We start from the raw sequence: 25629 nt of genomic DNA, 5'->3' as shown, positions 1-25629 counted from the left end.
TCCCTTCAAGCTTCACCTGAAGCTTGATGAGGTCTAAGGAGTTTACTGAGTTAATCTCCTTGCCGGGCCGCTCTGGGCCGGGTGCTGGCCTAAAAAAGCCTGATTTCCAAATCCATGGAATCCTTTGGCTATCGCATGAAGGTCGCATTCTTTGCTAAGGCACGTTTGCCAGTTGGGTTGTTGACATTCCCAAGCGTCTCCTTCATCGTATTCTTTTAGCCATACTGTTTGCATCTGATCGATTTCTTCGGGGTTGTCGTGACCTGGGAAGTATGTTTTTTCCCTTTTGTCCCATAAATGTATTGGGCATAGGTCGTTTTTGCAGTCGAAGAATTGCCACTTGCAGCGGTACGATCGTTTGGTTTCTTCTGGGAACCATCCTGATCCGGACTTATCCGAGTAGTGTACTCTGCAATGGTCGTGAATGCATGTAACCCATGATAATTTCTCGTGTTCTGGGTTCCTAGGGTCCATCCAGTAGTCGTATTCCTTTGATCTACTGATGTCCTTGGCCTTTCTCTTGTGGCCGTGTTGGAAGGTCTTCCAATTGTTCCTGGTCTGGCAGAGTTCGTCGTAGATCTCTTGCTTCTCTTTTTCCGAGATTGGCAACGTTGGTTCTTCCCATGATTGAATTGCGTCTTCGATCCAGCTTAGTTCCCATGTTGTTGGTAGGAACTTCAATATTTCGGTTGAAATGGTTTCCTTATTTTGTTGTACTTCTAGTGACAATCGGTAGAAGTCTTGTCGCATAGCAGCCATAATGTTGGGTTCCTCGCAGGCGTACTCGATGTTAGCCTTGTTGAGGTGTCGTAGTAGCTGGTTGATTTGTCCTGCGAGCTTGTAGAACTCTTCTTCCTGTACATAAGGTGTGGATGGCCTGTTGATTTCTTCGAACGTGGCCATCTTGCCGAATTTGGTCTGGTCGATTTCCGTAGCCTCTAAGTCCTTGGACTCATCTTCGAGCATATCGTACTCCGAAGTGGGCTGTTCTTCTTCTGAGTCTGATTCCACGAGTGTGAGGTTATCCAATCCCAAAACGCTTTCCTGCGTGTTGATTTCGATGGTTGGTTTAGATATGACATTCCATGTCTCGTGTCGCTCAGTGGGTACTGCTTTGTGGATAACGTTGAGTTGTCTAACCACCTTGTTCTTGCTGTGGCAGTCCCTAGCCATGTGACCTTTCTTGTCACAGTTATAACAAGTGATCTCCTTCTTGTTATACGGCTTCTTCTTGTCGTTCCTGCCGAAACTCTTGCCTTTGTTGATGTTGTCCAGTTGCATTGCATCAGGGTCGTGCCAGTTGTTACCGGCGGAGGGTACAACACCTCCAGGTGTCGTCCGATATCCTGGTTTCTTCTTAAAGAATCGTCCCTTTGTGCGTTGCACTGACTGGTTGGCTCTAACCGGTCGGATTTCCTGCTGCAATTCGTAGAGTGCGTTGTCGATACGAATTGATTCTCGGATGAGATCCTGTAGTTTGTTGATTGCCACGCCGCTTCGCATAAGCTCTTCTTTGACTCTTTCCTTAAGTCCTTGTCGGTACATAACCCTTAATGCCTTGTCGTCCAGTCGGTCTTCAGGGCATGTCCCTGGAAGATACTGGCGTAGTCGGCGACTGATTGGGTTTGTTTGAGCTGTTGGATTGCACGATCTGCCTTAGATTCTTCGTTGATGACTCCGAATTGCTGTCTAAGCTTGTCTTTGAAGGTTGGATGGTCTTCAAACATTCGTTCAATATCGTCGTCGTCATCGTTGTCGTCCATGTATTTGTTGAGGTAAGGCTTGATCCAGGTGGCGGCAGTTCCTCGCATGTAACTTGCCATGAGCAGTCCACGATCAGTAGGGTCGACCTTCTCATCTTCAAACCTGAAGAAGAGATCGAACTGGAGAATCCAGTCTTCGAGCTTGTGTCGATCGCCGTGAAATAGATCGGGTCTGGCCACCTTGGTGCGGCTTGACGAAGTTTCGTTAGGTGTGTTCATCGGGTGTCACTCATCTTGAGGGTGTTCAAAGTGTGAAGGTCGTCCGAAGATGATCTTGGGTTGGTTCTCGGGGATAGAGTGATGCGATGGACACGAGGGTGTATAGCACGATTGGTAGATCGATGTAATATACGGGGAGTTGAGAATCAAGTACTAATCCTTAGATTTCAAAGTTGAACACAATGAACCGTAAGGGCTCATTGCCTATTGTTATATACTAACGAATGTCCTATGTCCTATACGTCCTACGTTGTCCTACACTGTCCCATGCGTGGGACCTCGTGGTACATCGTGGGATTCCTTGGGACACACGTGACATGTCCCATGGTGGCGTTCCGCCAAGCTTTGTGGGATGCGGGGCAGGCTTACGTCATTGGTCCTTGTACACCTTTGTACGCCTTTGTCTGAGAAGGGATTCCGACAAGGTCTCCATCCTTCTGCCCTTCATATCTTGCACTGTGTCCTCTCCTTAGGTTCGTAACAATATTACTTCTATCTGCTAACTAGAAGCTAGTTTTAACCTCGCCGCCGCCGCACAGACGACTACTAACCCTACAAAAGAAGAAATATCTAGATTAAATAAGCGTATTATCTAGCAAAAGTAGAACGTCGACTATAGACTGTTGTACGTCTAGCTAAAGATAACAGATCTTAAGCTATTTGCCTTTGTTAACGCCTCGTTTGCTAACAACAAGGATATAAGTTTATAGATAGGTGTGAGGGATCGATCAAGAAAGATTGGATTTGACAAGATACAAGCTATCGAGCTATCTACGTTGTGAGCCCGAACTTATGCTGTGGGCGCCAAGGCGCTAGTCCGATAAGATAAGGATCTTATCGATATGGGGGCCATGGGCCGAGCGAGTCTATGGATCCGTAACATTACCCCCCCTTTCAGAAGACGGTTGCACCTGCAAGCCGTGAATGTCTTTTATTTTATGACGCTGTGCTTGATGCCGAGCAGTTATGTTGTGTCTCATCCTTCGGGTCCTTGCTTCTGCTTGGAGACAGACGTCCTGAGTTGTGCCACCTTCCCAGGTCCAAGCTGTGCCATCAGTGAATGCGAAGGTGATAGGGCAAGCTCACAACTGTCTAGTACGCTAACAACTTCAACATCATCGCGACCAAGTGAATATGCGGCGACTAGGTTGAGATACAACGCTAGGTCTCGATACAGTTCGTGAGGTGGGGGCTTGTCGGGATAGAGACGGTGAAAGTCTTCAACCGCTTCCTCTGCGCCCCACAGGTCTGTATAGTCTTGCCATGCGGGCGAGGCATTCCAGTCTGGGGAGTTGGTGTACTTAACCTTATACTGGAGCATGCCTTTCTTGTTTGTGAGGGTGTCCTTGCGTCGTTTATCTATGCGACAGTCGACGACCATGTCTACGTAGTAGTCGTGCTCTCCGTCAGGGTGTTTCTCAGCGATGACGCCCTCACTTGGGCGAGCTGTTTGATCGGCGTCCAGGTGTAGTAACCATGGGTGGAACACTGGATGGACTTGTTTGTAGCAGTCTGGTAGTGCGAGCTCGACTGCATATCGGTTGGGCAAAGCTCGCACTTTGTATGGGCCAAGGTTCTTTGCGCTGAGACCGCGGCTCGGGCGCATCGTAGGGATATTGCGGGCATCAATATAGACTTTGTCACCGACGCGGTAGTCTGGAGCGGGCTGTCTGTGCTGGTTGGCGTAGTGTTCCATCTTGTTTTGGGACCAGCGAAGATTTTCTTGCATGAAACGGATAACGTCGGTCATCCTTTTCACCGTGCCTCGGGCGTCTTCGCGGAGCAACTGTTCTGCGCGTGAACGGGCGTCGGTAATGGGCGAGTCTTCGGTGACTAGTTCCGATCCCATGCGAGGTAGGTAGCCCTTGGTGGCAAGCGCGGGTGCGACGCCAGAGGACACGTTTTCTCTGTTATTGATGGCGAGCTGGGCTAGTGGCAGCCAGTCTACCCAGTCGTTTTGCATATAGTTCGTGTAAGCACGCAGGTAACACTTTAGTCCGGCGTTGGCGACTTCAGTCTGGCCGTCTGTTTCTGGGTGGTAAGCTGTAGAGAGCTTTGGTGTAACACCCAGTCGATGACACAGCTCCTTCCAGAAATGAGAGACGAACTGTGACCCTCGGTCAGACACAATTGTAGTAGGGAAACCTTCCTCTCTCCAGACGTAATCGACAAATGCTCGGACAACAGCATCAACTTCAAGGCTGTCTAGGGCGATAAACCGTTGCGACTTGCTTAGCCGGTCAATCACGACCATGACATGAGAGTAGGTGCGTCCGAATCTAGTACAGTCTGGCAGGGGTGTGATGAAGTCGACTGAAATGTCAGTCCAGAATCGTTTCGGTACGGGGAGCGGGTGCAGCAGTCCCTGCTTGCGGTCTCTGTATGGCTTTGCGCGTCGGCAAACTACACAACTCCGGTATACTGAGCGACTGTGTCTGTCATGAGCGGCCAGTAGTACTGTTGGCTAACTAGGTAGTAGGTAGAGCGCTTGCCGCCGTGGCCCGCCGTGGCGGTGTCGTGGAACCGACGGACGATGTCTTTGCGAAGATCGTCGTCGTAGGGGATGAAGAGTCTGCCGCGGAAGTAAACCAGACTGTTGCGGATTTCGCAGTCCTGTAGCTCTAGCTTCAGCTTCATTTGTATGGCGACAGTGTGGGGAAGGTGACGGGCGCCGTCTGCCTTTGCTCGTATTATTTCTTGTAGTGTGGGATCGACGCGGTAGGCATTTACGATCGCTGTCATAAGTCCATCGTCAGGCGCGTTCTCCCCCGGCACCCGTGCCAGGGAAGCTGGCGCAGCAGCGTGAGGGATCTCAATTGTCTCCCCCTTAGGCTGGCTGTCCAAGGCTACGTCTGGGGTTGAGTCGTCATCCACCAAATCATCGACGCCATACGCCTCCTCGCTCATTAGATATAGCATGCCTGCTAGCGTTTGTACCTCCTCCGCGTATTCGAATAACAGCGCCGCGAGTTGAATTGCTTGTCGGGCGTCGTTGTGTGTGTGCGTGTCTCGTTTGATGACGTCGTCGACGCGGTCGGGGCCGAGGATCGTCTGGGTCTGATGTATGATCCGTGGATCGTTTGGGTTCGTGGGTGTGTCGCCGGGGCGTCTCGTCAAGGCGTCGGGTTTGCTGCCTAGTCTGCCTGGTCGGTAAGTGATCTTAAAGTTGAATTCGCTCAGAAACTCAGCCCATCTTGCTTGACGCCTGTTGAGTGCTTTGTTGACCATAAAGGTCTGTAAGGTGGCATGGTCTGAGATGACCTTCACCGGGTCCGAGGTGCCGGCCAGCTCTGGTCTCCATTCCTCAAAGGCGCGGACAATGGCCATAAGCTCCTTGTCGTAGATGGCATAGTTGCACTCAGCTGGTGACATCTTTGTGGAGATAAAAGCGACTGGTTTTAGCACTCCGTCAGTCTGGACTTGGGACAGCACGGCTGCTGTGACGGTGTCGGAGGAGTCTGTTTCGACCCAGGTCTCAAGCGCGGGGTTGAAGTGCGCGAGGACCGGGGCGATGGTAAATGCTTTCTTAAGCTTTTCGAATGCGTCGTGGGCAGCAGATCCTTGGGCGATAGGAAAGTTCAGCTTGACGTCGCCGTTTGTCCCGCGGGTAAGATCCGTGAGCGGCCGCGCGATATAAGAGAAGGCAACAATAAACCTTCGGTAGAAATTTGCGAAACCTAGGAATGCTTGCAACTCTTTCAATGTTGTTGGGGTGCCCCAGTCGAGCACTGACTTAACCTTGGCGGGGTCCATTTTGATGCCTTCAGTTGTAAGAATGAGGCCCAGGTATCTCACCTCTTGGACGGCAAACTCGGACTTGTCAATGTCTAGATGAAGTCCGGCCTCACCTAGACTCTCGATAACCTTGCGGACATGAACCTTATGCTCTGCCAAAGACGCGCTGTAGATTAGGACGTCGTCGAGGTATGCAGAGCAGAACTCGTCAAGGTAATCGCGTAAAACCTCGTTAATGTAGGCCTGAAAGGTACCTGGTGCGTTGCAGAGTCCGAAAGGCATCACTAAGTATTCGAATAGGCCATACCGTGTTAGGAAGGCAGTCTTATGTTCGTCGCCTTCCTTGATGCGGATTTTGTTAAAGGCGGCGATGACGTCGACCACGGTGAAGTAGGCGACGTTAGCTAGCCGCGCGAGCGTTTCTTTAATCATCGGAGGAGCGTTCCTGTTCTTGATAGTGACGGCATTGAGCGCTCTATAGTCCACGCAAATGCGGAGTCCACCTCCAGATTTGCGGACGACGAGCACAGGCGAAGCGAAGTCTGACTTGCTTTCACGGATCTCACCGCGTCCTCTCATGTCCTCAACATAAGCTTTAACGGCAAGGCCTTCGTCCTTACTTATGCCGTACATCTTAGCGTTTGGGTGTTTTGATCCGGGGATAATGTCAATGCTGTGGTCGACCGCGCCTCGTCGAGCGGGCAAGTCTGTCGTGGCGGGATCAGGATTAAATCGGTGGGCGAGATCGTGGAGCCATTCGGGCAACTTGTCTAGGACCTCGTCGCGAGTTTTAGCGGGCGAGTTCAGCTTCTGGTGGAACTTATCAATGTCTTCCTGAGATAGGGCGTTCATGTCCATGGCAAATAGTGAGGCGAAGACGCGGCTAGCCTGGGCTCTCTCGTCGGCGTCATCGCTGTCATCTTTGTCGAGTTGTTCAAAATCATGTGGGTACAGCCAGATAGTACCGTTCTCTGGTCGTGATGCCAGTGCGGCAGCGGCCTCACCTGACACATGGTGTATGTCCATGTTCGCGTAGGTCGGGTTCCGTTCTTTGGCTTTTGCTGCGGCCCGTCGGTGTCGACTGCTGCGAACAGTGACTTGCTCGCCTTTGTGTAGGCAGTTGGCGTAGCAATGCTCGCTGTTGAAACGCATAGTTTTTTCCCTCCAGTCGATGTGTGGATTATGCTCTTCTAGCCATGAAGTGCCGAAAATAAAGTCGTAAGTCGTCATAGGTACACTGTAGAAGAGTTCCTCGCTAACGTGTTCAGCGTGGGAGATGGGGCTAGGACGCCGTGTGTGATAGGCGCCATGGCGAAATTGCCGTCGCCAAGTCGTAGTTGCAAAGGTTGTTTAAGCCGAAACGTCGGCAGGTTATGTCGTTGCGCAAATAGTGTGGAGATACAGTTTCCAGTAGCACCAGAGTCAGTCAAAGCTTCCGTATCAATATAGCTATTCGAAGTGGCGACCTTGCACTTGAAAACGAACTGCTGGCCTTGGACAAGCTGCTTGCCTTTGACCATAGTGTTCGCGCTCAAGACAACGTGTCTGTCCTCTATAGCCTGGGGAGGCGTCCAGTCCTCCAATTCTTGTAAACAAACGCGTAAAGTGCTAGGTGTAGCTCCGGTGAGCGGGGTAGTTTGGGTATCAAGGGTCGGTGAAACAATAGGGGTATCGCTAACAAGGGTTGGACTGGTAGTTGTGGCTTTGACTGTGACTGTAACTGTATCTGTGGACCATTTTGGTGCGGTCCCCGGGGGCGTCTTTCGCCGGGGACGGCTAGTTTTCCGACTCGTCGGTGGCATCGACGACTGTGGCCTGGAGGGCGGCGTTGGTGAATGTAGCTTTGAGGGCAGGGACGCGGCTAGCTGGCACGATAGAGCCAGACTTGCAGGCTGCTGGGACGTCTGCGTCGGTCGGACGATGTTTCTTGCCGCTGACATTTGCCGTGCCTCCGCATTTAAAGCACTCGCCTTGCTTACTCAACGCGTTGAGTTGCGCGCGCGTGCGACCGTAGTTGTTACGCGTTGTGGAGCCGCTGCTATTGCTGTTGCCGTTGCCATTACCTCCACCACCAGCGTTAGACGTGTTGCGGCCGGTTCGGGTACCATTATTTCCGCTGCTCTGGGTGAGACGTGAGAGCTGTTGCTGAGTGCGGCAATTCTGGGCAAACGCTTCCCAAGTATCACCATGGCGGAATTGTAAACCTGCGTTACGACCAAACTTCATGAGTCGGATCGCGTGCTGGATCATTTCGTTGTCGCCCAGGTTCAATGGTGCGACTGTAGAGGTAAAGCGGGCTACCCAGGTGTTAAACGATTCATTGTCGCGTTGCTTTAATCCTCCAGAGCCGCTGTCGTGTAGCGCTGCGCTGGCTTCGGTGACCTTGTCGACCGTGTCAAAGATGCGATCAAGTTCCGTGAGGACTTCTTCCGCTGTCACGTAGGCGTTACGAGCTCCGGGTGCTGCTCTATATTCCACCTGTGCAGCGGCTGGTCCTCGCAAGTGGTCAATCAGGTAGTCGAGCTGATCTTGAACAGTTGTGTGGATAGTAGTTTTGTTTAAGAAGTTCCTGGCGCTGCGGCGCCAATACTTGTAGTCCTCTTTGTCGGTGCTGTCTCCGCGAAAGATGTCAATATCCTTCAGCTTTGCACCCGTTGCAGTGAGGTTGTCCGATACAGCAGACCGAGCTAGGGGTCGGTTTTTCTGATGATGTGCCATAGGGGGAGGCAGCATCAAGTCGTGAGTGCCAGTGCCAATGAACGGGTTCGCAGTCATTGGAGGAGGGGACGACTGGAACTGAGCTGGGCGCGTGTCATATAAATTTCCATTCGTCGGGACGCCCGCGTGCTGTTGCAGGACACTCCTCTCGTTGTAGAGGTCGCTAATCTGGGAGTAGAGCTTCACGTTTGACTCGCGCGAGGCTGCAAGCTCGTCTTCGAGCACTGCTAGCCGTGAAGCGTAGCTGTTCTTAGTAGTGATCATGCGGTTGCATTTCTGGGTGACTTGGGCAAGCTCGTCTGCGGCGGCAGCGCGAGCTTGCGTCTGGGCGCGCTCCACGCGGGCGTCAGCTGCTTCTTGTTGTACACGGGCTTCATTATGTGCTTGGTCTAGCTGTTCGGCTTGTTCAGCTATCTGACTAAGCAAATCTGCTAGGTGTCCAAAGACACTCTCAGCATGTTCAGCGATGCAAGCGGTGAAGTCGTCAACGTTCCTCATGTCCGCGAGGATCTCGCGCTCATCGTTGTCGTGGATGCCATAAAAACGTAGATACATGTCATCCGTGTCGTCGTCGTAGCCTAGTTCTATAGAAGTCTTATCCGCTGGCTTAACGGCTTTCTTAAGAGACTGTCTACAAGACTGTCGTCGGCGTTCAGCGGCGTTGACGTCATTGCCCTCGTCCTCGCTGTTGCCTTGGCCGTCTCCACGGCCAAAAGTGACCTGTCTCTTGCGGGTGGCGAGCTTCTGTCTAATAGTCGCCTTCTCCGCTTCGGTGAGGTCGTCGTCATTCTCAAAGTCGCCGTACTCAAGGTGCGACTCTGCTGGAATGGTTTGTGTGTCGTTCTGAGCACCCTGGTCGTGGGCATCCTTGCTCGTCTCGTTTAGTCGGGCCATCATCGGCGGCAGCGCTAGAAGCGGCGGCGGATCTTTTCTGGCAGGTGGGTACAGCTATGCAGCTGGGCAATCCAGTGTCTTCCGCGGCGGCACTCTGCGGCGGCGGGTCTTTTCTGGCAGGTGGGTACAGCTATGCAGCTGGGCAATCAGGTGTCTTTACTACGGCGGCTCTTCTGCGGCGGTACGTATAGTCAATGCGATCCTCGTCGCGTAAGTGTTTCTGTCGTTGGCGTGTCGCTCGCAGCGACAAGAAAATACAATTCGCGAACGAGCTTCCAGGGCCCGTCTTGAAAGGGAGCTTGTATAATGTGAGGGATCGATCAAGAAAGATTGGATTTGACAAGATACAAGCTATCGAGCTATCTACGTTGTGAGCCCGAACTTATGCTGTGGGCGCCAAGGCGCTAGTCCGATAAGATAAGGATCTTATCGATATGGGGGCCATGGGCCGAGCGAGTCTATGGATCCGTAACAATAGGATATGTAATTGTCCTAGGCAACGAGATTACTAACAACACTAGCTTTACTATCTACGGTAACATTATCTATTAGTCCTCTCTTAAGTGCAAGCGAATTACCCGTAGTGTCCTTACCTCTAAGATCTACGCAATAGCCTATAGTGTTGACATTGCTATCGCTATTAGATCTACCCTTAACATCATTATAGACCGCCTGTCCCTCCTACACGTACTAATTGTTGTGTGTACGGACTCCCTCTCCCTGTACGAATGCCTCGTCAAGCTCGGCACCACTAAGGAGAAGCGCCTTATGATTGATATTATGGCTATCCGTGAAGGTTACGAGCGAGGTGACCTCACGGATATCCGTTGGATCAATAGGCGCGACAACCTAGCAGACGTTATAACTAAGGCAGCCGCCAACACCTCGATAGAGCAGCTTATCAACACCAACGAGCTAGAGCTCCAGGTCTAGGGATAGGTCGATCGAGCCAACAACCGGGCCACGGCCCCTAACAACGACGACCTCCGCGAGACAACGATGTCAACTCATGGCCCCAGCCACCTTGAGGCGACCGAGCCGACTCCTCACGATACCTAGACGAGATGAGACACACAAGTGGGATGGGATAGATGAGTGGAATGGGAGGGGAACTACGGTGGTTCACACTAGTCACGGATAGGAAACTAGCTGCTACCTAGCTGCGCGTTTTTATCGCAGATTTAAGCGTTTCACAGCGATACTAACACGACAGAAGAAAAGATAGCTAGTGTTGGTTGCTCTTAGTTTCGAGCCACCGTACGTACGTGGCGAGCACGTGACTACGTGCGTGGCCCGTGCCGTGGGGTGGGATTCAGTTCGTACGCGAGCTGCAGCCCACCTCCTCTAATCAATCATAACCATCTACTTCAACTCGTTGCAACGACCGTTACTTGATTCAACCTCACCTTTGCCGTATCAACATATGCACAACGTTGACCATGGACTTTCCGTCTTTTAAAAGATCATCAGGCGCTATCTCATATGGGGCGGAGGTCTTTCTTGTTTCCTATTTTGTCAAATAATGACTAGGTTGAAAGTCATGGACTTTCCGTCCTTAAAATATATGCGTAACACGACTAATGTGGTTGGGGACGTGTGGTATTTTCCTCTTATTCCAAAAAACGAGCAAATGGTGGTGGTATCGAGTTTCCGTTCCTGAAAATCACAAGATAACCGAAGAATGTGGTTGTGCCATCTCCTTCCTCCCTCTTATTCCAAAAAAAAATGAGCATTGCAATCTCCATGGACCTTCCCGTCTCTGAAAATTTACAACGACCAATACATGTGGTTCGGTGGTGTCCTTTCCCACAACATTCTAAAACATGCCGTCGAGGGTATCTATGGAGTTTTTCCGGTCTTCCAAAACTAGAACGATTACAAGGATGTGGGTGTGGAGGTGCTGTATTCCCTTTCTTGTATACCCCACCGGCGCCCCCAAAAAGATACCGACGTGCAAGATATGGAGTTTGTGTATTCTTCAAAGCATACAGATACAAATCGATGTGGGTGGGGAGGTGTGTCGTATTGGTCTTACTGACTTTACTAATACCGAAAATGTGTTTGTACAGCTGATATGGCTGGTGGCTGGGCGGAAGGTTATGTGTGTAATGATTTTTATGACAAAAATGGACCGAGAAACACTGTATTTTTGAGAGAAGATGATTGGGGAGGTGGGGTATTTTGGATGTGGTTTGAAAGCTTCTATGAGTATGATCATGTGCGTGCCCATTCTGTGTGCACTAAAAGAAAACAGAGAAAACGGACTTGGTGATCACAATATACACCCGCCTTTCCCCCATTTTTCAACCTCTCCTCCAGCCAGTGACCCAGCAACCTTCTTGACACACGCCTTCTTCTTCCAACACTTCCTATACCAATCCTCCAACCCACCCATGGCCGCCTTATCCCAACCCTCCCACTCCCCTACCAACACATGTACAACGGGCCAAACGTAACAATCTGCAATACTAAACCTACTCCCTGCTACAAATGGGCCTCCCAGTACCCCGACCTCCTCTTCCAGTCTCAGCACCAGATTTCTCAGCTCGGCTTCATACCCCGGCACCCTTCTGTTCAACCACGCTTTAATGATTCCGGCAGTGAGCAGCATAACGAGGTACGCGTTGGCTGTGACGGGGTTAGAAGCGGAGGACGTATCGAGTGCGTGGTAACGGTCTAGGTATAAGAGGACAGAGGAAGACATGTGAATCTCAGTGTGGTGGGTGTCGTTGTCACGGAAGGTGACTTGGCGGTCTAGTTCATAGGACATGTCTAGCTGTGGGGCATCAATGAGTGTGTATGAGATTTTTGCTTCAGCAAGCCCGATCATGGCTTGTTGGGTTTCTATGGTGTTGTTGGAGGCGAAGAGGAGGGGCGTGTCAGGTGGGGGTGGGTTGTGTAGGTGGAGGACGTCGAAGCCGTCGCCGTAGTGGTCTTGCCAGGAGAAATCTGGGTCTTGATTTTCGCGCGAGAAGGCGATGATTAGACGCTGGGCTTCTTCTTCGTCGTTGTTGATGACATCGGCGGCGTCGCGGGTGGTTTTCGAGGTGGCGCCTCGGCCCCAGATTGTGGTTTCTTTGGCGTCGAGGAAGGTACCGATTTGGCGGAAGGTGAGGCTGATGCGCATGCCGTTGTAGCTTGTTTCTGCGGCGCTGCGTTCGGAGGCAATGCGCTTGTCGGGTTGGATGCCGTGGAGCCACTTGGAGTTGCTCTTCAGGCCTAGGACAAACATGGAATTGTGTGGCATGGGTACGCGTTGCGTTTTGCGTTGGTCGGTCGCGTCGTCTGCAGTGCCGGGCTCGTCGGTTTTGGACAGGGGTTTTTTGGTCCGTAGGCGCATTGTACGCTGTGACCCAAAGCTTACATTAACTATTGATGAGCCCTGGACAATATCGAGTGTCTTGTCAGAGTGCTCAGATATAAAGTCACTACCGGAGCGGTAGAGTTGAATCAATGCGTGGTTGAGTGGATGGCCGACAAGCTTTTCGGCTTGCTTTCGTATGACGTGCACCTTGGGCGAAAAGTGTAAGAGAGGTAGGGTTTGGTCTGCCGGGTGGCGGTATACGGGCATTGACCCGTCGTCTCCAAACTCACCCTGACAGCATACAAGACGTGGAACCTCGCCTTGCCGGTGCAGCATCTTTTGCCATCGTACTTCGTTGTAGAGCTGTAGGAAAATCAAATCCTTGAGCGGCTTGGACGGATTAGAGGGATGTATAACATTGGCAGGGAAGAAATCATAAATGATGCACGAGTCTCCCTCTGCAATAGTATCTTCAGGCCCTAATGCAGGCAGATTTGCAAGCGAAGGTATCTTGGACGTCTTTTTGGACGGCGTCTCAACTGGCTCTGGTTCAGTAACGGGGCCTGTCTTTGCAGGAGCTGTATCTTCCTGCTTTATAGAAGCCTTGTCTTCGTGCTTTGAAGTAGTCGATGCGAGTGATACCCGTTTCGATTCGTCGGATTTCGGTGCCCTTGCCAATGAGAGGCGCACACGGTCGGAGAAGTCGGATAATCGATTCTTTTCCTTTTCCTCGCCCTTTGTAGACAGAGCCGGTACAGATGCTGCATTCTTCAACGCCTGTTGCTTGGTTTCCTTTTCACGCAAGTCAACCACGCTTTCCGCCTTGGTGATTTGCGGTGTTGGTAAAGGTTGAGATGACGTAGGCTGTGTTTCGGCTGTGCTGGTAGCAGGCTCTTCCGGGCTGACTTCTTCTTTTGCCTTTTTCTTCTTCTTCGTCCTGCCCGTCCGCATTCGAATCTTAGTCTTGACCAGTTGCGGCTTCGGTTCTTGTTCCTCTGCAGGTAGCTGGGCACCCCTGACTAGCAAATCGGAGAAGTCCTTGTCGCTAGTCTCTGGACCACGCTCACTTGCAGTCTTCAACTCATTCTCAGCTTTCTTGGTTTCGCCCAGAGACATTTTGCCCAGAGCCGACTCGAGAGCTTGTTGACTATCTTTGTCAGGTTTTGCTGGTTTCTTGGACGTTGGCAGAGGCTCCTTGCTCAAGATCTCCTCGCTATTGACCAGGTAGGCATCAAAGAATTCGTCCATGCGTCTCAAGGCCAAGTCATGACGGTTCTCCTTGCGAAAGCCCAGACAGTCTTCCACGACACAAATCTTAACGCCATGTCGGGCTGCATCAATGACGGTTGCAAGCACAGACACATTAGTAATGCATCCGCATATAAAGAGTTCAGTAACGAGTTTTGCGCGCAAAGTCATCAACAGGTTCGTGCCCTGGAAGGCTGAATAGTTTGTCGTCTTGATGACACTGTCTGCCGGCCGTTGAATCTGGCCAGCAAAGGGACCTGCGAACTCGGCTCCGCTTGTACCTGGTACACATGCTGGCGTCCGATTCTCGCTCTTTAACAGAAACAGCTCATCGTCCTCTTCGACCGACGCCTTGGCAATCTCTTTTGGAAGCGTCTTTCTGCGCGCCGAGACGCGCTTTAGCAAGTCGAGGGCTCGTTGCTTGTGTTTTGAAGATCGTGACTGCGCAGGCAACAAGGCTGCTTCCTTGCCCAACTCTTCGTCGCCAGCCTCGGTGCTGCTCTCGTCTCCATCAATCAGCCCGCCCACGACCAGGGCGTCGCCTTCGCCCGTGTCTGCTCCGGTCGCAATCCGATCAGCCTCATACAGCGTCTGAACCCAAATCACATTGCCGCTGATTTCTCTAAACTTGGGAATCAGTGTTCCGATGCGCTCGAGAAAGCCGGTGCTGGTATCGACTGGAAGCCGGCCGTCGGGTTGACAAAAGTCGTTTTGTAGGCCAATGACAAGGAGGGCTTGACGTGTTTGAAAGTGCGGCTGGTTCTGCGTCACCAGATCCATGAGAGATTCCATTTTGGAAACCATGGTGAGGAAATTCCAAGGCTGACGCTGAAGCGTTATGATTAGTTTTTGTCTTGGCAGACTTGGAGCCGTTTGAAAGAATGATTTCGCAAATATCGAAAATTTACATGTCGATGAAGTCAGAAATTTGAAAATTCGATACTGTGCAAAAAGGATGATGTGTTGATCAGAAACGGTCAGCGCGTGTCCGAGATGCAAATGTGGGCCTTTTGAGAAGCAAGTGCAGCATGCGTCGCGCCGGGCATGGCAAGACTAAAAAAGGCAGAACGATGGTGTTTTGTCGAGATGACGGCCGCTAAATGGCCGGTCGCCCATCCCCGCTGTTAGCGCGGGGCAACAGATGGAACCGGAACCAAGGTTGGTAGCGCCACCTACACAACATGGTCAATCTACCTTTTGCTCGCGCATTTTACGCTATCCATCAGGCGTCCTCTGTTCTGCAAGGGGCAGTTTTTCTCATCACATCCATAGTTCCTTCTCCGCGCAACATGTTGTGTACTGTACCCGAGTGATTGAGGCCTTCTTCACCGCCAATTCATCCGACGTATCCATCATCCGTAGCCGGACCCGACATGCTGGAATGGATTCGTAGGTACATCTCACTTGCTGGTAAAAAAGGCCGTAATCTTCCGAGATGCCTTGTCTTTGGTCGTCTTTGCGGCACTGCCGTTGTTCGTGGCGCTCCTAGTGCCCTGCCTCTTGGACGTTTTGGCAGGACTCGGAGCCGCATTGCTGTTTAGGCGTTTGCTTGGTAATTCAGACTCATCGTCGTCGTGTTCTCGTTTGATGCCGTGAGTCTCTGAAACAGGTAATGGAGCATTGTCTTCGGTTCCTTGGATGCGGTCCGTCGTCGCACGGGTTTCATCTTCGTGCTCAACTTTGACGTCAGGCTCCGTTCTGTTGACGGATTGCTTTTGCGGACTTTGGAAAAAGTTGGCAATGTTATTCTTGTTGGCCGCGCTATCGACGGGTACGAGAAACGAGGGCGAATTGTTGCCAACCTTGCCAACGTCTTTGCTGACTGGGTAGCACTCTAGTTTGCCATGGAAAGGTCGCAACAATGACTGCAAGGCATCATTCCACTCGGTGCGACTTGGGTCGAGCCAAGTCCGGATAGCGTCCGAGCCATTATCAAACATGACTGGCATACGGTCGTGCAAAAAGTTAAGCTGCTTATTCGAGACGGTGGTGATGATTGTATAGGTGAAGAGCTCTTTATCTGAGTCTATCACTGTCAGCACCTGAGACGCAAAGGGCACGAGTCTTACCTTCAAACTGCACTCTATCCCATAACCCTGCAAAGCACATGAGCTGGCCGTCCTGGCGTTTGACAAAGTGTGGTATCTTTTCCTTGCCGCCATTCTTCTTTTGCCATTCATAGAAGCCCTGAGCCACGATGATGCACCGCTTCTTCTTTTTCATAGTAGTCCACATGCCACAGTCTTCAACCAAAGAGTCGTCTCGGCAGTTGATCGTCTTGAGCTTAATTCCATAGTCGGGGTTACGCTTGGTCCAGAACGGTACGAGACCCCATTGCATGGATTGTAGTTTGTACTTGGTGTCTTTGTTACTTTCTGCCTCTGCTCGATATACGAGGCCATGATAGCCTGGTGCAAAGTTGTAGCTTTGACGCACGTCGTCGTCATTCGGCGCTTCCTCTACGGGCATTTGCGACCGCTCGAGCTGCTGGCGGACCTCGGATGGCCGCTGACTTGTTAGTAATAGAAGACAGCCAATATAATAAGACTCACCAAGGCCAGCGCATATCGGCCGCACATTTTAAGACATGCCCGTGTGTTGTAGATGGGAAGGCATGTCGGTCGCGATGCGGCGCGTTGATGATTGGCTACGTCATGCGGCGCCGTTCAGCCCTATGAGACGAGACTGCACGCGTCCGACACTAAAAGTTCCTCGTCATGGACGGTGAAGCCCCTTCACCACCACCATGTTTAGGACGGTGCCTCGAGCAGCGCCCCGAATTGGCGCATTCGTACGATGCGAAGCGCAGACTCCCCTTGTAGGTCGTCTATCACCTGCGAAAACATGGCGGCCTGTGCAACAGCAATTGGGCCGGCGGCATCGCTCTTCGATGCGGGACCAATTTAGAGAGCAGTTCCGCAAGAGCCCCATCATGTTTCCCTTTGCGATTGGCATGTACGTGGTTGCATCCTATCATCGATTGACGTCTAACTAACCATACAGGATTGTGTTCGTCTCGGGCATTTGCGTCTTCTACATTCCGTGGTACTACAAGAACGTCCCTGATCATGTTGCCAAGAAGCTTCGTAGAGCTTTATTTTATAGCCGCGGCAAATGGCTCGATATCCGCGAAGCCAACAAGCATTTTCGGCAAGCACTGGCACTCGCCGACGAACTTGGCATGGATCCTTTTAGCGACGAAATTATGGGCGTCAAATACACAATTGCTGCCTTGTTTGAAGATGCAGGATACTATAGTCTGGCCATTGACGTCTTGGAGATTATGCGCAACGATTGCCAGCGGTGGGTGGACGAATTCTCGGACAAGCACTGGACAAATGGCAACAGGAGTAGGGTAAAGAAGAACATGGTGCAAATCAATCTCAAGCTAGGCCAGCTGTATGATGTAAGATATGTCAATGAGCCGGAAAATGGCGAAAAGCGGCTAGTCGAGGCAGTGGAGAGTGCGCTCAAAGAACAGCAGCGGCGGGAGACGGAGGGAGTCAAAGAAGGCGAGGGCCATGGATGAATGATGAAGAAATGGGTGGTACACACAATTGCTGCCTTGTTTGAAGATGCAGGATACTATAGTCTGGCCATTGACGTCTTGGAGATTATGCGCAACGATTGCCAGCGGTGGGTGGACGAATTCTCGGACAAGCACTGGACAAATGGCAACAGGAGTAGGGTAAAGAAGAACATGGTGCAAATCAATCTCAAGCTAGGCCAGCTGTATGATGTAAGATATGTCAATGAGCCGGAAAATGGCGAAAAGCGGCTAGTCGAGGCAGTGGAGAGTGCGCTCAAAGAACAGCAGCGGCGGGAGACGGAGGGAGTCAAAGAAGGCGAGGGGCCATGGATGAATGATGAAGAAATGGGTGGTACACTTGAAGGTGTGTAACCAATCTACAGCTTTTGACGTCTGCTAATAACCCAGCTCTTGCGACACACTACGAGCAATTCGACTCTCACTACTTGGCGACACCATTGTTTGTCAAGGCACTCCAGCTATGCCCGCCCAATTCGTGCCACGGCGTTGTCCTAAGTAAGTTGTTTGTTGAGTCATCTCTTCTTTCCTAACACTTGTAGTGAACAACATATCCACCTGCCTCGCCCAACAAACACCTCCATCCTCTTCCGCTCCAACCCTCTCATCCGCGCCCACCGACTTCCCTGTCAGCAACTCGGCGCCCCGTGCTCTTCTCATCGACCAAGCTCGTACATGGGCAACAAGAGCCCTCGCTCACGCCGCCCAAATCAAGGCCCCAGACCGAACAGACGAGTGCGATGTTGGCTGCGCCGTTGCGACACATAATCTAGGCGAATTCTTCGAAATGCAAGGCAAGACGGACGAAGCGAGGCAAAAGTATGAAGAGGCCATGACTCTGTCAAAAAAGATCAAGTTTGCCGAGGGAGTGAACAACGCCAGATTGGGAATTAAAAGACTAAAAGAGAGCAAGGCGTAATGGATAGACCATGTAAAATACTGTAGAACATACGTGTCGAGTAGGCTACTACAGGAACGACCATCGCCACAACGGCATGAGCCGCTTACTCTAATCTCGGTGCGCGCTCATATCTTTGTAACCTTGCCAATACTATGGCGTCATGAATACTCACTGTGCTACAGCCGGACTGAAACAGTCGTTATGGCATGATACCGAACTACAGCTGACTAAACGCATCGGAAGCACGATTTCAGTGCCGGAATGATTTCCTATGAACACGAAGTTCGCGCGCGAAACTAGATACGAGAAAAAGAGCGTTATATGTCGCTAGTCGCGGGCCGTCAGCCAGTCATGGGCCGTGCAGTTCCACAAGTCTAGACTCGCCACTGCATCTCGATGCACAGAGGGGTAGCTTCTTCGCCGTTGGAGGTGAAAGAAGCGGTCAAGTTGCAAAAGGGCAAGCCTGGCTTGGAAGGATGCAAGTTGAGCTGGGGGTTGACGACTACCTTTCCTTCTTCCGTGCCGCGGGTGCATAAGCGAAGAGGATCCAAGGCCGACTTGGGCGTGTTGCAAGTAATGCATTGAGATGCGAACAGCCGTTGGAGGAGAAAATGCGGAGCAGGCATTGCACTAGCCATGATGGTGATTGGATGGGTACCTGTCCCTGGGTTGTTGACGCGCACGTGTTTGTCGTGGCGCGTAGGCGTGTCAGTGCAACACAAACATCTTTGGGCGCTCGTGCAAGCGCTGCCATGACATCAGCGTGCCCGGCCGCAAAAGCAGTGGGACAGTGGAAAGAAGGGCATAAAGGCGTTGATCCAGTGAATAGCCGTGTCGAGGGTCGGTGTAGGTTGGGTGCGGGGGCCTGGCGCAGCTGTTGGTCCAGTCGCAAATGAAGCAGCAAGGCGAGTGGACCCTTGATCCTGACCGCCTTCGCGATAAGACATGCTAGCCCAACTAGCGTCTAGTGATGAGTCGGGGAGGGCCTCCTGATGCTCCTTTCGACCAAGTTCGACCAAGGCCATGGCCGACCTTTGTCTTTTTTTTGTTGCGACAGAGACTGAGTGTAATTACAATTACACCGACCACCATTAATCTGACCAGATATCAATTCACAAAAAAGAGTCAGCTTCGTACGCGTGTGACTGCGCATGTAGTAGCTGTACCCTGCTACATTACCCCAACCCACTCCCTTGAAACCCTCTCGACGCCCGTACCGTTTGCGCGCGACAGAACACTGCGCCCACCCACTGAGCCTCTGTTGTGAAAACGCAAATTCGGCATCCACAATTGTACTCTGCACATGCTTGCTGCATGAGACGCCACTAACATGTCGACAAGTACAGTACAGGTCGAGACGACCACAAAGGGCGACGACGTGTCCATGGCCAACATGGACGCCGCTCAGAACCACCTAGAGGCTGAGGTTGAAGAGGCCCCCACCGAGAAGAGGTCCCGGACACATGTAGACAGCAAACCACTGCCCACCGACAGCATGGTGACTGTGCCGCTCTCAGATACTGGTGACAAGACACCCGAAGACGAGCAGAACCAAAGCCAAAGAGAATCAGCCACTCGCCCCGCCATTATTGTCGAGGAGCGTAGAGCTTCATCGCGTACAAACTCTGCCGAGATTCGGAATGCCTTTGGACGCCGCAGCAGCCAGGGGAGCATTGATTCCCCAACCCCCGAGAGCCCAACCATTTCCGTGCACGACGCAGACGCTCCAGTGTCACCAAAGGCAGACACAAAGAGGAGGAGCAATAGCGATGGCTCGGGAAAGAGTGTTGAGGTCGACTGGGCCGAGCTTGAAAAGAAGGAAGAACAAGAACCAGAGGGCGAGGAAGAGGTGTGTAATTTCCCAGTCAATCTCAGCACATGCTAATTGATAGGCCATGGCCTTGTTACTCGCAAGACTCGAACAGGAAAACGAAGCCATTATGAGCAACAGCAAAGCAAACACAAAAGTCTCGCGCGCTCGCAGCCAGTCTCGACCGCCCTCGTTTAACCATCTCAAGCGCCTTGTGGCCCACGACACGTCCCAAATGCGCTTCTCCCAGCTCCCCTCGCCCCCGCCCATGACGGAGCTCGAATTCTGGGCCGCCCTCGTTCGCGACTACCCCCAAACTGTACAACGCCTCCCCACGCTTTGCCTAAACAAGATTCGCGGGGGCATTCCGCCACCACTCCGAGGCGTAGTATGGCAGAGCGCTGCTGGATCACGGGAAAAGCTCATCGAGGACCAATACGACACCCTATGCGGGGAATCGAGTCCCTATGAAAACACAATTAACAAGGACCTCGGCCGCAGCTTCCCCGGTGTCGAGATGTTCAAAGACCCTGATGGCGAAGGACAAAAGATGCTGGGACGCGTACTCAAGTGTTTTAGTTTGTATGACCACAAGATTGGTTACTGTCAGGGCTTGGGATTTCTCGTCGGCCCGCTACTGATGCAAATGGGCGACAAGGAGGCCTTTTGCGTGCTCGTCAGGTATGCAATTTCGTATTTTCCCACGTTCTGACTGACTTTCCTAGACTCATGGAAGATTATGATCTACGTTCATGCTTTCTCCCGGATCTATCCGGCCTTCATCTCCGCATCTTCCAATTCCAAAAGCTGCTCCACCAGCACATGCCGCAGCTGGCACAACATCTCGATACACTCGGGGTCGAGTCTGCATATCTGTCGCAATGGTTTCTGTCCTTTTTCGCAGTTACATGTCCGCTCCCCATGCTTTTCCGCATCTACGACGTCTTGTTTGCCGAGGGCGCGTCCGAGACAATTATGCGTGTCGCACTTGCCCTCATGAAGCGCAACGAGCAAAAGCTGCTTTCGCTGAGTGAATTCGAAGACGTAATGCAACTGTTGCTCGGACGTCAACTTTGGGATCCCTACGGCCGGAAGGCGGGGTCAGCTGATGAATTGGTCGGTGATTTTGTCGGTTTCACAAATGATGTGACGCGTGAAAGGTTGCAGGGGTTGGAGCAACAGTACAAGGAGGCCCAGGAAAAGGATTCGTCAAAGCAGCAGGTCCAGAAATCTGCCACATCGTTCCTGGGCCGTCTCTGGGGCCCTAGCAACTCTTCGACTAAATCGGTTTCACTCAGCCCGGGTCTCTCCGCACCTTCACGACCCGTCAGCTTCCTGAGGCGCTCAGCCTCGAAACAGAGCCTGGCTTCAACACTCAACTCGACTGCGGAATCCGATAGTTCGGCCGCGACTGCTAGCACTGCCATGACGGACCTTTCGCGCGCTTCCAATGGCGACGCCATGTCGGTCAAATCTGGACATGGTTCCGTTGCCATGGGCCTATCTGCAAAGGATCGCGACTTGCACTATCAGATTGAGCAGCTACTCATGTCAGTCAGCCAGCTACAGCGACAAAATAGCGAACTGGAGGCGGCATTACAAAAGCAGCGCGAAGACCGCAGCGAAGACCACCGCATCGTGCGCACAGTAGTCGAGAAAGTCCGCAAGAAGACGCCCACCCTCGCCGCCCCCTCAACCCGCACCTCACGACGCCGAACCACCGTAACTGCCGCAACAGATGTATCGCGCGAAGATAAACCGACCACCCTAACCGAAGAAGCCACAGAAATCGTCTCAACACTCGAATCCCGCTTCCCTGCCGCCCAACTCCACCACCGGGCCTCAAGCATGTTCGAAACCAAGCAACTCCTCCGCGAAAACATCACGAGGATAAAAGAACAACTCGCAAACGAAACACTCCGCGCAAACTCTCTCGCCCGCGACCTCAGCGACCGCGACGCCGAACTCCAAATCGCACGCGACGCCCTAAAAGATACCCGGCACCGCCTCCAAGACAGCTACAACCAATCGCAACGTCAAGAAAAAACAATCCAAGAACTACGGCAAATGTCGCGCAAACAATCTGCCGCTGCATCTTGGTCTGGCGGCGACAGTTACACTCCCGATACCCCTCCTTCCCTCTCCCGCTCCACTACCTCGGATTCCGTTAGCGGCGGCCTCCGCGAACTACGCCTCGGCCGCACCCCATCCCAGAAATCAGACCGACCCTCTCACTCTCAACAATCCACCTATGCTAAACGCTCCTCCTCGCTGCTCACACAGAGCGTGCTGGCGACTGAGAACAACGCTCCTGCGGATAGCGAGGCGTTGTTGCTGGAGCTGGTGAATGCCAAGACGGCCGAGGCGGTGGCAAGGCAGGAGTTGGAAGAACTGCGGAGTCGGTTCGAGGGCATGAAGAGGGTTATTAGTGGGAGTGGGACTGGTAGTCCGGTCGTGACACCTAGTCCTGTGCCCAAGGAGACGGGGGCTGCGGCCGGTGGTGGGTGGGGCTGGGGCGGATGGAAGAGGACGGTTAGTAGTAGTAATGTTGGTGTTGGGGGTGGGGGCTCTTAGGAGGGGCTGTACCTGCCGTCGTCGATGTACGATGTACGGGACGTGGGTGGATTATAATAGACATACCTGGTGTGTGAGTTGGAACTGTGTATATTCATGAGTATGGGCAATGGTCGCAAAGTTGTCGTAATAGCAGTGTAAGAAAGCAGTTAAAGTGTTATCCCAACACCTTATATGCAATGCTTATACCTCACCGTAATCATGATAACCCTCTAACAACCTACTCTTCTCATCCATCGTACCCTCATCATCTTGCCGCCGCCAGCCACCACAAACACCAAATTTCTCAAAAAGATCACACTTCTCCCCCTCCGCAACCCCACGACTCCTCCTCCACCACCTCCTCAGCCCCACGTACCCATCCACCGCGCCCCGGAAAACCACAAAATGCGTCTCCCTCACCACGCGAGAAAGGACGTAATAATTTAGGAAAAACACCCACACACTCTACTCATCGAAAAGATACGTATTCATGCCCGGAGCCACCAGCATAAGATCATCAAACCAATTTACATCTACACATTGGGCCGGCCAGCAAAGTTTCGCGCTGCTATCAGGATACACAGCGGCGGGATTGACGAGGCGACGTACGGCATGGTTGAGCAAGCCGGTGACGGTGTGGAAGACGACGACTTGGAAGGTGTGAGCCGAGTGGGCTAGGCTAAATCGATACCTGAGACGCGACATCTTTGGGATCTGATCCTTGTCGAGTAGTAAGTAGGGCGTGTATGTCCAGTATCCCGTGGGTCCGCTGGCCGCGTTGGGTAATTTCCCGCCAGGCAGGAAAGTGCCTGTGATGCCATGTGTGGTGTATTGCTGCAGTGTTGATAGCGTGTAGAAGCATAGGGTAAAGTGTACGGCGCTGTGTTGGGTGCGCGTGTAGAGCGTGGGTGGGGTTGGATAGGTAGGTGATGATTAGAGTGGAGGCGTAGTATAAGGCGAATAGCAAGGGCAATGCGTAGGCCATGTAGTACCGGATTGAGGTACGGATTTGTACACGGCTTAAGGCGTCTTTGGTTTTGTAGATGCCTGCGCCGATTAAGATGGCGTAGAGGAAGAATATTATGGGTTGGTAGGGAAGGACTGAGTCTGTGCAGAGCATGACGACGACGGCGCTGAGGTATACATGGATGGCGTAGCTGAATTTCGATAGGTAGGGTTCGTAGACCGTACGGAGTAAGCGGTTGTGATGTGGCTTTGGGGCGTTGGGTTGCATTGTGGTGTGTGTTGGCAGAGGAGGGGCGGGGGAAGGCGTCGGCATGGTGTTTTGTTGCATTTTAATGTAGGAGGATTGAAGTTCGAATATCTCTATAGAAAGAATCAGCCCCTCTTCGCAAAGTGTGTGTCAAGAAAGGTACCGTGGTTGAGACTGCCCCTTAGGGACGAGACCACAAGACTCCCTTACCTCAACCCACGCATACCCGCATCTCCCCTACCCCTACCCCTCCACCACCTCCCCACCTACACCCCGCCATCCACCACAGCCCAAAAGCCCACAAAATTCGTATGCGTCACCACCCTCGAGAAAACAAAATGATTAAACAACATCACACTCCAAGCCCTCTCCTCAAAAAGACGCGTAATCAATCCCGTACAATCCAAAAACCGATAACAAGATTTAAAAGCCGTACTTGGATCATACGGTGGACAAGCCACATCATGCGGATTCGGATTCACCAGCCTCTGCAGCGCGTAATTGAGACAAGTATTCACGGCGAGAAACCCATAATTTGAAAGTATGAAGAGTCTAAACGCCCGGGAAGAATAATACTTGGCATCTAAAACGCCATCGTCGTAGTCGAGCTCGCTGGTCAGGTGCACGGGTGAATGGTACCAGTACGCCAGCAGGACACAAGCGACGGGGAAGTTTCTGTCGGCCCCGCAGCGTGAGACGACGAGAATACGTACGCCGAGTGTACCGGGGTCACCGTAGTGAGCCAGGCAACGGCGGCTGAACTCTGCCTCTGATAGCGCGAAGAAAGCGAGGGCGAAGTGTACGGCTGTGTTGAGTGGGTGTGTAGAGGTGGGCTGGATTAGACATGTGGGTTTCGATGAACGTGGATACGTAGTAGAGGGAGAACAGAAGGCATATTGTGTAGGTGATGTAGCGAGGGCAGCTCGCTATGGCTGGTGTGGATCCGATATGCTGTCTGAGGCGCACAGCGCAGAGACTGAGTATAGCGGCGAAGATGGTAATGGTGAGATGTGTTGAGAATATCTGGGTTCAGTCCAGGTAGAAGGTGCTTGGGGATCACATGATGTGCTGGTGTGGCAGGCACTGCCCGGTGGGCAATAGCACCCACCACAATAGAGTGAGACCTAGACACCGAACTACGATAGTCAATACAATACGTTGCAGCCACCCCGCCTTGTCCCTCCTCCCACTCGGTTATCCATAGTAGTCATACTACTAGAGGGACCTTGTTTCAATAAGATGTGTGTAATGTGTGTGTGCTGCTAGTCTGCAAAGGGAAACAACGAGCGTGCAGAGGACCATATGGAGAGCGTAGCTGGGTCTCGATGTGTAAGGTCCGTATCATGTGGGTAGATCACGGTGCGGTTGGGTTGCCATGGCTTGGATATTGACGCCGATGCGGGAGGGGAGATGTGTTGGTGTAGCTTCCCCGCCTCCTCGAAACTGATAAGTCTCACGCCGTACAATGCTAGTATTCTGCAAGATGGGCATGTGATTGTTAGTGGCAAGATTGACGTATAAGCCGGGCGCATACATGGCTGTAGCTCTGCGTGACTTGTGGTCCCCTAAAATCATGTATCCCTCAAATTCATGGGTCTCGTATCTAGCGTGCCGGAGTATCGTACGTCAGGACCAATATCCCACAATTATCGTGTTCAGATTTGGTCCTGGCACATATGATTGCATGTATTGGTAGTTTCTAGGCGCTCCGATAGCGCTCG

General features: G+C 52.1%; 13 protein-coding genes across 13 annotated transcripts; 4 read left to right on the top strand and 9 right to left on the bottom strand.

Moving 5' to 3' along the window:
- Positions 1–42: 42 nt before the first annotated feature.
- On the bottom strand, positions 43–1545 carry PtrM4_022030 (uncharacterized protein; the record flags this gene model as incomplete). Its single annotated transcript, XM_066103491.1, has 1 exon — positions 43–1545. The coding sequence occupies one exon, from the start codon at positions 1543–1545 to the stop codon at positions 43–45; it is 1503 nt and encodes a 500-aa protein (XP_065965693.1).
- Positions 1546–2958: 1413 nt separating this feature from the next.
- On the bottom strand, positions 2959–4236 carry PtrM4_022020 (CHROMO domain containing protein; the record flags this gene model as incomplete). Its single annotated transcript, XM_066103490.1, has 1 exon — positions 2959–4236. The coding sequence occupies one exon, from the start codon at positions 4234–4236 to the stop codon at positions 2959–2961; it is 1278 nt and encodes a 425-aa protein (XP_065965692.1).
- A 149-nt stretch (positions 4237–4385) lies between these two features.
- Positions 4386–6947, bottom strand: PtrM4_022010 (uncharacterized protein; the record flags this gene model as incomplete). The annotated part of the gene is made up of 1 exon (XM_066103489.1): positions 4386–6947. One exon carries the CDS (start codon positions 6945–6947, stop codon positions 4386–4388), a length of 2562 nt encoding a protein of 853 aa, XP_065965691.1.
- Positions 6948–7493: 546 nt separating this feature from the next.
- On the bottom strand, positions 7494–9329 carry PtrM4_022000 (KfrA-N domain containing protein; the record flags this gene model as incomplete). Its single annotated transcript, XM_066103488.1, has 2 exons — positions 7494–7666; positions 7823–9329. 2 exons carry the CDS (start codon positions 9327–9329, stop codon positions 7494–7496), a joined length of 1680 nt encoding a protein of 559 aa, XP_065965690.1.
- A 460-nt stretch (positions 9330–9789) lies between these two features.
- On the top strand, positions 9790–10262 carry PtrM4_021990 (uncharacterized protein; the record flags this gene model as incomplete). The annotated part of the gene is made up of 3 exons (XM_066103487.1): positions 9790–9797; positions 9851–9864; positions 9997–10262. The coding sequence occupies 3 exons, from the start codon at positions 9790–9792 to the stop codon at positions 10260–10262; spliced, it is 288 nt and encodes a 95-aa protein (XP_065965689.1).
- A 1339-nt stretch (positions 10263–11601) lies between these two features.
- On the bottom strand, positions 11602–12969 carry PtrM4_021980 (2OG-FeII-Oxy-2 multi-domain protein; the record flags this gene model as incomplete). Its single annotated transcript, XM_066103486.1, has 1 exon — positions 11602–12969. One exon carries the CDS (start codon positions 12967–12969, stop codon positions 11602–11604), a length of 1368 nt encoding a protein of 455 aa, XP_065965688.1.
- A 622-nt stretch (positions 12970–13591) lies between these two features.
- On the bottom strand, positions 13592–14673 carry PtrM4_021970 (isochorismatase family protein; the record flags this gene model as incomplete). The annotated part of the gene is made up of 2 exons (XM_066103485.1): positions 13592–13611; positions 13647–14673. 2 exons carry the CDS (start codon positions 14671–14673, stop codon positions 13592–13594), a joined length of 1047 nt encoding a protein of 348 aa, XP_065965687.1.
- Positions 14674–15281: 608 nt separating this feature from the next.
- PtrM4_021960 (putative duf159 domain protein) lies at positions 15282–15821 on the bottom strand (the record flags this gene model as incomplete). Its single annotated transcript, XM_001932014.2, has 1 exon — positions 15282–15821. One exon carries the CDS (start codon positions 15819–15821, stop codon positions 15282–15284), a length of 540 nt encoding a protein of 179 aa, XP_001932049.2.
- Positions 15822–15897: 76 nt separating this feature from the next.
- On the bottom strand, positions 15898–16460 carry PtrM4_021950 (uncharacterized protein; the record flags this gene model as incomplete). The annotated part of the gene is made up of 2 exons (XM_066103484.1): positions 15898–16389; positions 16434–16460. 2 exons carry the CDS (start codon positions 16458–16460, stop codon positions 15898–15900), a joined length of 519 nt encoding a protein of 172 aa, XP_065965686.1.
- A 167-nt stretch (positions 16461–16627) lies between these two features.
- PtrM4_021940 (uncharacterized protein) lies at positions 16628–17410 on the top strand (the record flags this gene model as incomplete). Its single annotated transcript, XM_066103483.1, has 2 exons — positions 16628–16836; positions 16885–17410. The coding sequence occupies 2 exons, from the start codon at positions 16628–16630 to the stop codon at positions 17408–17410; spliced, it is 735 nt and encodes a 244-aa protein (XP_065965685.1).
- An 87-nt stretch (positions 17411–17497) lies between these two features.
- Positions 17498–18347, top strand: PtrM4_021930 (TPR domain-containing protein; the record flags this gene model as incomplete). The annotated part of the gene is made up of 3 exons (XM_001932013.2): positions 17498–17774; positions 17819–17926; positions 17971–18347. 3 exons carry the CDS (start codon positions 17498–17500, stop codon positions 18345–18347), a joined length of 762 nt encoding a protein of 253 aa, XP_001932048.2.
- A 740-nt stretch (positions 18348–19087) lies between these two features.
- PtrM4_021920 (uncharacterized protein) lies at positions 19088–19354 on the bottom strand (the record flags this gene model as incomplete). Its single annotated transcript, XM_066103482.1, has 1 exon — positions 19088–19354. One exon carries the CDS (start codon positions 19352–19354, stop codon positions 19088–19090), a length of 267 nt encoding a protein of 88 aa, XP_065965684.1.
- A 305-nt stretch (positions 19355–19659) lies between these two features.
- Positions 19660–22682, top strand: PtrM4_021910 (GTPase-activating protein; the record flags this gene model as incomplete). The annotated part of the gene is made up of 4 exons (XM_066103481.1): positions 19660–20178; positions 20222–20820; positions 20865–22608; positions 22680–22682. 4 exons carry the CDS (start codon positions 19660–19662, stop codon positions 22680–22682), a joined length of 2865 nt encoding a protein of 954 aa, XP_065965683.1.
- Positions 22683–25629: the final 2947 nt, after the last annotated feature.

Source organism: Pyrenophora tritici-repentis, chromosome 1 (genome assembly GCF_003171515.1).
Source record: "Pyrenophora tritici-repentis strain M4 chromosome 1, whole genome shotgun sequence".
Lineage (NCBI taxonomy): Eukaryota > Fungi > Ascomycota > Dothideomycetes > Pleosporales > Pleosporaceae > Pyrenophora > Pyrenophora tritici-repentis.
The sequence above is the reverse complement of the archived record's forward strand: the minus strand, read 5'-3'. Positions and strand labels throughout refer to the sequence as shown.